Below are 9,729 nucleotides of genomic sequence, written 5' to 3'. Positions count from 1 at the left end.
GTAAGATACACTTCTGTGGCTACTGCAGGATAAGCATGCCTTTAAATCTTTCATACTTCACAAAATGAAAAAAAGGTCTTGTAAAAAGGAGATTTTTTTTGTTGTTTTTGGGTTTTTTTGTTTTTTTGTTTTTTGTTTTTTTTGCCAGATTGGATTTCGTTCATTCCACTGAAAAGTGATAAAAGGAACTGCTGTATGTTGCTGACTTTACAGGAATGCTAACTATAGAAACGTTTTCCTGATGAATAAATTGATTTATGGTGAATTTAGGTTTCCATGAAAAAAAAAAAAAGATTGAATATGTATATTTATATATTTATATATGTCTGTCATGGAAGAGTGCTGAAAATGTATTAGTGGCATGACACTCCAATGTTAGATAGATAAAAAAAAGGAATTACAAAAATCATACTGACTCTCATTATATATATATATATATATTTTTTTTTTAAATCTTGCAATCTTTGTAGTCTTGTCTCAGGAGTTACCTGAAAAGCACATCCACGGGGCCCATGAAAATCTACTTGGCAACAGGCAGCACAGAGAATGAGAAATTGTTTTCCCTTTACATTCCCTGTCTCTCAGAGACACTTCCACATCCCTTTCTGCTTTGGGCATATTTCCAGACTTGACACCCCCACCCTCTAGCATGAAGTCATCGAGCATCAGGCAAGAGTGTGCAGGGCCAGCCCCGGCCTTGGCTGTTCACTCTGCCTACATATTGAACATAAAGAGCACAATTTCTTGTGTGACCTCATAAACACACACACACACACACACACACACACGCACACACACAGCATTGTGCACATTGACGGACTTCATGCACTGCAGTCTGTGACACCTCAGAGATGTCCTTCTCCAGAGCCGTTTTGAGTCTTTCCTCTTGAAATGCAATACATTTATCTTTGACTTGAAAAGCCACAGGTCTGCAAGCCCAACTTTTGACATCACAAGTTCTGATTTGTTTTTGAATTTTGTTTTTCTTTGTTGTACAGCCGGCTGATTCTCCATCAGACCGTGCTCTCCATGACCCATTCTGAAATATCCAACATACCCTTGTCACCTTCACTCTCACTTTCATCACATTGTAGCAGCATGCCATTGACAGACAGACTCCTCTTAGTCCAGATGTTGCTGATGCGTTGTGGGTAGCTCAGGCACTGCGCAGTGCCAAAATCGCTCATGTCGAATGAGTGGCTCCGTTTTGGCTTATTCTCCAAGGGAAAACTGAGTAACTTGCCCAGCCTGGACTCATTACGGCCAAGCAGCGGCTCCTTGTCGGATCGGTCCGCTGTGGCCGCCACCATGGTCCCAGAGCCGGGGGACGTCCCCCCTGGTTCACCAGAAGGGCCACGGAGCTCAAGCGAGACAAAGGCACCCAACAGGTTTTCAAGGTTGGGCCTTGCCTTAACAGGTGCATGCCTCCATCTTTTGGGGAGTGTGCAAGCCTGGCTGTAGTTGTCCCCTTGGCTGCAACCCAGAGAGTCAACTGAGGAGGTGGATGAGAGGCTGCTCTGCAGAGAACCACACTTGAAGTCTATCACCTCATTGCGCACCACTACTGTGGCTTTGGGGACCTGGACTGCAGGGACTCCGCTGAGCCTCTGTGCAGCCTGCAGTCCGCCGTTGGTCTGTGAGTAGGTGTTGCTGACAGCTGGCAGTTTGGCTGACTGGGAACTACTGCATACTTTATATCGCACCATAAGGATGACAATAAACACGAGAAGAGTGGCCACGATGACACCACCAATCACCAGGATCATGGTGCCTCCCAAGAGCTGGCTGTGTAAGGACTGGCAACGTGGGTAGTCATCACGGGTCACAAACTGAACGCAACCCACCACATTAGTGGCAGTGAGGGTGGTAGCAGTGTCGTCCCAAATTGCCAGAACACACAGGTCATACAACATCCCTGGCATCAGATTGGTGATCAGGAATGCTCTGCTAGCAATTGGGATCATCCTGTGAAGAGACCAGAAAAAATAAAGAGTGTAGTATTTAATAATTGCTCACCCACAATAAGAGTTCAAGAGCAGGCCAAGCAATTTTATTTTTTGTGTGGCAAATTTCCATGACTCATTCTTACAAAAATAGAAGAGATCAAAGCCACAGAAAAAAAAGTGACATACTAAGTAGTTATTAAAATGCACAGTCATTTAGAATGAATACTTCATTTGAGGCTTTAGGTTCGATTTAATATGCATGCTGTGTAAGCACTTTGCGAAAAACAATCAATGAACCTTTCGCTTTGCTGAAAAATTAATTACAGTTAAATCACTGATCAGTATCTTGCTCAGAGTTTCTGTTTGATGTAGAAGTTCACGACATAATGTTCCCGACTACTGTTGGTAAAGCTGATGAGCACTTTTTTTTTCCTGTTTAAAAAAGATTTTCAGAGAAATGCAATAGTTCAAGGGTACACAAAGACCAAAACACAAGTATGTGTATTCTAATCTCAAAATTCCGCCTCTGTTTGAGCCTTTAAAGTAAATGTCCTTTCAAAATTAAGCTCACCATTTGCTGTAATGCCTTTATGAAAACATTATTTCATTATCCGTGACACTGTCAATATATTTCAACTTAAAAGTAAAACAGAGAGCAAGCAATATTTAAGTCTTGCAACTCTGTCCCAGGCAACAAAAAATAGGAAATAATCCTTTGACTTTAGGGTGAAAAAAAGAAAACAGAGAAGGAACTAAGACAAAGCAATTAACAGCAGCAGTCATCCATTGCAGACATCACAATCAACTGCTTTCTTTGTAGACGCCTGGACGGTGATATTGGCTGACAGTTTGATTAGCAGAGCGGGGAAAAGGCAGGGGAAGAAAACTATTTGTTCTCTGTCTCTCCAGATAGACACGTGCTTAATTAGAGAGTGTGCTACGTTATGAAATAACATGGGGGTTGACACAGTGAGGTCACAGATGAACAGGAAAGATGCCAGGCAGACCTGTGTTCCAACAGTTTTCAACACATATGATACATGAGCAAATTCCTGTCAACATGCAAACAAACATGCCATAAAGAATAGGGGAGATACAAACAAAGAGAGTAAAAATGCTTTATCATTGGTTCATTGATGAATGGACGGAAACAGACTGTCTCTGTTCCATGTAACACCGTGATAACCTCATATCCGTACATCATGCCATATCAACAAAAATATTTATATCAATGGCTAGTTTTACAATCTCTAACAAAAGGTCAAAATGTGGGTTTTATTTAAATAAGTACAGCCAAGAAAAATGAAAGATTTCCCTCATATCTCTCTCCTAACTAGCATAACTGCAGTAGTTTGGCCGGAAGCATAACAAAGTCCAACCTTGAAAAAGGACTTATAAAATAAAACCAGGGGTCTTTGTATGTCATACTGAAACACATTGATTGTGAAATATTATATTAATTGTGAAATGATATATTAATATTACTCTTCGTTCCAAGGTTTAATGGAGAGGTGCAATTAGCAGGCTATAATCAGGAAGTCCTTTGTCTGAGACTGATCTGTCTTGTTCTCAGCAGCATGGAAGCCACATCTATCATGGAAAGTTTACATTTTCCATTTTGTTTAGTCTCTGTGTTGGAATATTCCATGACTTATTCACAACTGACTGCTTATCATTGAAGAAACTGCCACATTGCGCAGTGATTTCTTTACAGGGGTTATCATCTTTGCTCTGTCTCTGACTTCTGTGATTGATTCCTCACAACTACATAAGTAATTAGTTCAGAGGAGTGGACTAATTTGGTTTGGTGTCATGCTAGTTGTACAAACAGATATTACCATTCCTGTGTGGCATTGTGCAATAAATGAAAGCAATAACTGAAATCAGCTCCAGGACTGGAATAATTTTATAGAGTTTGCAATAGGTTTGTTGAAGTGCAAGTGTGTCTCCATCAAAATAATACACAAGACATAAAAGCCCCCTTGCAATCTTTGGTGTTATTGCATTATTAACGTCACTCATTTGTGGGGTCACAGACTCATCATTCCACAATTTGGGTTGAGCCAGAATGGAGAGGTGTGGCTTCATTTGTGCTGGTATGCCTTTCATGTGGATTGAGGCATTTAGTATGTTCCAATGTCAGCGCTCAGTCCTTGTTTACCTTCATGTCAGTCTTGCTCCACAGAAATAAATGCATACAAATGTGATGATCTGTCTTCATGGGAAGATCATTAATAAATGAATGAAAAAATATCAAATCTTCAGAAAACTGCTTCCAGTACACCTTAAGGGTTCACCAACATCTTTACTGTCAGTTACAACAGAATGGCAACATACCAGAGCGCAGTTCTGGATATTATTTCTCCTCTGTGCATTCACTGTTTAAGATATTACATGTTGAACAGTTCATAGTAGAAATTTGTCAAAAGAAAATGTTTTGGTTGTGGCAGCGTCAGGTTTTCTTGTTTCATGTCCTTAGCATGATCAATTTTTTGCTGTTGGCGATACCAAATATGTTGAGGTGAACTGGTGAGCTCTAGTATGTCATGGCTAATAGTCTAGAAAGTTGTTTTGCTATGTCATGGTTTCTGTGGCATTTTGACAAAACTGTTTGGTCCAATTACTGCTCTGCCGCTGAACCTAGAAGCACCGTATCTGCGACAGATGACATTGTCACCCACCTAACTGCAGGAAATGTGAAGGGAGTTGGGGCAATAGTGTGAGTATCCAGGTCATGTTATGAGCGCAAAAAATAAATAGGAAACCTTAAATAAATGCTTCCTGTTGATAATACAGTATTAAAGCCAGATAAGGATTGATTCTCTCATGATATTTAGGTTTACAGCCAAGAACACCAACAAATGACAAGCTATAAAGTAAAAGCAATGTTTACTTTACATAAAAAAGAGTAACACACACACACACTATATCTGTATCTATATCTATATCTATATAATATTCAGTCAAGTAAAACTCAAAATCTGATTCTTTTTAATGTTCTAAATCAAATGCTTACATATTCAACATCACAACATCAAATATCTTTTAATAATATCATCAAATGTCCGTTAATATTTAATATCATTATCTTAGGTATCAGACAGTGAATTTACCTGTTATTCGAGAGTATTAATCAGTAATAAGAAACCTGTTCATTTTTACCTGTAGATCATGACCTCATCTTCAGAGCAGTTGTACTGGAGTTGGTACATCTTCACCTTAGGGGTAGCTTTGCTGACTGTCCATTTGACCAATGCCGAAACAGAAGTGACCTCTGAAACAGACACCGCTCGCTCAGGCTGAACCTTAACTTCCCCTTTACTAGTCTTTGTGGAGCTGGTGATGTCAGACAGTCTGGACTTAGGCTGAGAAGTGCGGTTCGTACCATTGCTAAGATGAGGGAGCTGGATAATGGAGAGCTCAATTGAGGCAGTAGATTCTCCAGCGGCATTGGCCGCAATACATGTAAAAGTGCCATAGTCCTTAGAGGTAGTGACCACAATGTCCAAAGTGCCATTCTCATAAACTGTGGCCCGTGACGAATTACTGATAAGCCTGTCATCAGGGGCAACCCAGTGTATAACAGGCATAGGATCACCAACAGCTTTACAGCGCAGACTGGCTGTCTGACCCTCTAGCACCAGCAACTTGTGTGTGTGCTGGGTGATTAAAGGTGGCTCACAGATAAACTCCTCCTCGCGTACGTACCAAAAGTAGCGCCCCTTCAGGCTCGGAGGGGATGCGCATGTCTCCATGTCATCCTCTCGCTCGAGTCGACGAAGCCACAGGACCTCACAGTTACAGTGAAGGGGATTTCCACCGAAACTGAGGGACAGTAGAGTTGTATAAGGTGTACTCAGCACAGCATTACTCTGCGATCGGGCAAATATGGGGTCGGGTGGCAGTTTCTGGAGTCGATTTGATGTGAGGTCCAGCCTTGCTAGCTTGTCCAGGTCTGTAAAAGTACCCTCTGGAATGTAACTTATCAGGTTGTGGTCCAAGCTGAGCTGGTGCAAGATGACCATCTTACGGATGGCATCCCAGGGCACACTGCGTAGGTTGTTGTAGGACAGGTCCAGGTCCTCCAGTGTGAGCAGGAGGTCATCAAAGGCTTCTTTGGATATACGACTCAACTGATTGTTGTTGAGAATGAGGTGCTGCAGGTTGATCAGGCCACGCAAGGCATCCGGTCCTAACTCTGTCAAACGGTTGCTGTCCAGGTGCAGAGACCGGAGTGTTTCTAGATCCACAAATGAAAAGGGTTGGATGGAGCTGATGGTGTTGCGAGACAACGTGAGGTCCACCAGCCCTGTCATGTTGGTGAAGTCTTGCTGTGTTATCCTGATGATGTAGTTCCCCCCGAGGCGCAACTCGACGGTACGTCGGTCAATGTCTGGTGGAACAAAGAGCAGGCCTTTGGATGGGCAAAGGGTGCCGAGGGATTCAGACAGGTTTTGGCAGACACAGTACTTGGGGCACGCGGTGGCCATCATCACTGCACTTCCCAGGAACAGGAGGCTACAGAGCACTTTGGCCATGGTAGATCATACACAGATGCCTACAGAGAGGGAGAAGGGAATCAAGAGTCATCATTAAAAGCAAACAGATTGTGCTCAGTGTTTCTGTACAGTTTGAAAAAAAAAAGGAAAGGTCTGGGCAGCATCTACTGGTGAAAGAAAGCTATCCAAACAAACAAACGAAGACAACAACATAGAATCATACATTTCAGTGACCTGATCAACCAGTGATATTCATTGATACTTTATGTACACATAGCCTATAGACATGTAGGACTCCTGACACGCCCACAAACAAGTAATTAATTTGTTGTTAAATTAGTTAAGAAGATAATTAGTAGATTCAAATGACCCAGAGCGCTCAGTTAGTCAACATGTCTGTCAGAATCTCCCTCCACCCTTCACACAACTGAGCCTAGAAAAGATATTAAAACATGCAAGATGTAACAGAACCATAATAGTCAGGGTGATTGTGGACCTGTGTGTGTGTGTGTGTTGTTATTGCTGTCACTTGTGTGAAAATAAAAGAACAATCTCTCATACCCTGAGATGCAGAGGAAATGAACAGTGGCACTCAACCTCATCGGACAGACCATAAATCCAGTAGACATTTTTATCATTAATTTCAAATTCACTCAAGACTCAAATCAATTGTAATCAGCTTTCCAATGGAACGATTTTCTCACAGCTAGTCAGGCTTGGAGGAGGTATAGAAACTGATTTGGTGGCTGAGGGATTAGGACAGATGAGCAATTGTGTTTTGTTGCCAAGAAAAAGTAATGGCTATTAGCACCACATGGCTTTCAGCCCACAACATATTACATACACAACTAAATATCTTTATTTGTGTCTTTGCGCCTGTACCATCTCTCCCCTTGCTTCAAGTGAACACACTGTAGTTTTCAATAAGCCATAATTATGATCGACGGGAAATGTGACAGCCTTGTTTCTTCCTGAAACAAGTTTGCAATTATAACATGTAGTGCGACAGCAATTTTGACTGCATGTCACAGAGAGATAATTGGATTGCGACACCATGTAGAAATGAGCAGTTAAAATGTAGCTGAGTAGGAAAACAGAGAGAAAGAAAGAAGCATTCACTTTTATCCTGTGAGAGAGAGAGAGAGAGAGAGAGAGAGAGAAAGAGAGAGAGAGAGAGAATAAAAGGAATTCTACTGCTAGAGGATTAATGGATACAGGAAACTAGACTGTACTTGGCCTCTGAACTAAAAGCTGTCACCAATAGTGAAAAGTTATCGTGAGGCAAAGCATTATGATTACAAAAAATCACATAGTCACATGATATGGAAGGAAACAATTGGAATATGAAAAAAATTCCATTGAGCTTTTGTGATTTGTAATCCTCAAGATAAGTGCCTCCCTTGAAGTGAAATTCTAAGGCCAAGACACCATTTCACAACGCAAAAATCATGTATGTGCTTTACAACATGTCAGAATCATTTGCTTTCTCAGTGTCATGCGACTTTCAACATTTGTGGGTATCATCCACCACTGCAAGTAAATCATATGTTCTTTCAAAAGATGCTGTCTTAAACATAACAAGACATTCATACTGGTTATATAGGGTAGAGAGGTGGGTGGGGCTTATATCATTATTTGAGGCTATATCTAGCACTATCCTCTAACCCACTGATCTAGCTGTGAATCACAACTACAGGGTGTTGACTCCAAATTCCTTTGAACTGTTCAAATGTCTGCAAAACATTATTGAGGTAATTGTTATTTTTTTCTGGAGTCTTACAACCCATGCTGCATGCTGTTTGTCATGCAATACTGGGTAACCTGGTAGGATATTTCAGTTATGGGTTTTCAGAGCATGTGTAATATGATTCAAATTCATTTCTGAAAATTAAACATCTGAGGGAAACAGTTCCACAGTTCACTTGAATCTCTTCATTCTGACAAGCTGGAAATGATGTTTGTCACATGAGGATGTCGAAAGTGAGAGAGAATCAAACACATAATGTTTTATGGGTTGATAAAAAAAAAAAAAAAGTAGAAAAGTGCGCTTCGGATTAAGTTTTGAAACTGCTTGACTTTTGTTTTCTCAACATCTGAATCATTCTTTTATGTCAGATTCCGACAGACAGGTGGATACCTCAGCATACTTAATTTGCATTTTTTTTAATCCTTTCATCATAAGCCTGTTTGAGAATAAACGGACATGCAGGTTGTCCTCCGAAAATCTAAAATGCATTGATAAACTGAACTTATTTTATAGAGATGGTGTCCAAAATAAACTTAGCATGTATTACACTAGCATAAGATAAGACAGCAAACATACAGGAGAAGCAAGCCAGCATCAAAACAGGAAATGTATTTTTTTTTTTCCCTCTGTCTTCCTGCAGGGGTGAAAGCTGAAGAATTGTGGCCTAAATGAATGGGAAAGTGCAGCAGTACATACAGAAAAAAAAAAAAAAATCTTTTATCTGATGAGGAAGAATGGAGCTGGAAAGAAAGCAGGGACAAGGCAAGGTGACCTTCCAACTAAGCCAAAAAGCCAGAATGCACATTCACCACTGAGACTACTGAGACGGTAAATGAAGACAAAATCCCCATCTCCCATTTACCTGAGACTCACACAAGGCTGTGTCCAATACACTTCCCTAATTGGATCCTAAGAACAGATGACCTAACTATGACAACTGAGAGCAAATGGAAGCCTTCAGTGACATCAACCAAGTTTCCACAACAGTAATGGACCTGCTTGTAACTCAAACAAAATGAATGTAACTCAAACCTCAGGGCATCTAACTCTGTCTAACCATTGAGAAAGTAATTAGGTCTTCCCTTTATCTTGTATGACATTCACAATTGTAGGAGGCTGCAAATAAGTTATTCACTGCAGATAGGGTAGACTCAGCTTAGTATTTGAGATAATACAATCCCAGTATGTGTTACTATACACATATAATGTCAAACTGATCCGTTTCATCGGTAAGTTCTAAGCTCAAAGTTGTAATTCCAGACAAATCTTCTGCTCGAGGATCGTCATTCAGTTTATTGTCAAGAGCTGTAGTCATCCATGTGGTTCTGCTCTGAACAAACAACCAAGTGCTTCTTTTAAAACTACTTAATGGGGAACTATACGAACCGTTGGAAAATTTGGTGTAATAATTATGGTACATTTTGAAAGAGCAGAGCAGGAAAGCCAAACACAGAATGATTATGCTCTGAAAAAAAAAGAACTGTATCACATGAGTGAGAAGGAGACAATTAAAGAGAGAGGAGCGGGAGCATTTATG

At 40.7% G+C, this 9,729-nt stretch overlaps 1 protein-coding gene across 2 annotated transcripts; it reads right to left on the bottom strand.

Moving 5' to 3' along the window:
• Nucleotides 1-1,013: 1,013 nt before the first annotated feature.
• LOC115822862 (leucine-rich repeat and fibronectin type-III domain-containing protein 2) lies at nt 1,014-9,419 on the bottom strand. Of its 2 annotated transcripts, XM_030786811.1 has the most exons (3): nt 9,407-9,419; nt 5,109-6,474; nt 1,014-1,965 (listed from the first exon to the last, which is right to left on the bottom strand). In XM_030786811.1, the coding sequence occupies exons 1-3, from the start codon at nt 9,417-9,419 to the stop codon at nt 1,014-1,016; spliced, it is 2,331 nt and encodes a 776-aa protein (XP_030642671.1). The 2 variants fall into 2 exon arrangements, with proteins under 2 accessions (XP_030642671.1, XP_030642672.1); XM_030786812.1 differs by lacking the exon at nt 9,407-9,419 and having other exon boundaries at nt 5,109-6,484.
• Nucleotides 9,420-9,729: the final 310 nt, after the last annotated feature.

The sequence above is a fragment of the Chanos chanos genome, chromosome 10 (genome assembly GCF_902362185.1).
Source record: "Chanos chanos chromosome 10, fChaCha1.1, whole genome shotgun sequence".
Lineage (NCBI taxonomy): Eukaryota > Metazoa > Chordata > Actinopteri > Gonorynchiformes > Chanidae > Chanos > Chanos chanos.
This window is presented reverse-complemented; position numbering and strand designations above follow the sequence as displayed.

Coding starts and splice junctions, on each gene's coding strand:
- LOC115822862 (XM_030786811.1), bottom strand. Junction 1,966..5,108: donor GATGAGGTCATGATCTACAG/GTAAAAATGAAC, acceptor GTCTCTTCACAG/GATGATCCCAATTGCTAGCA.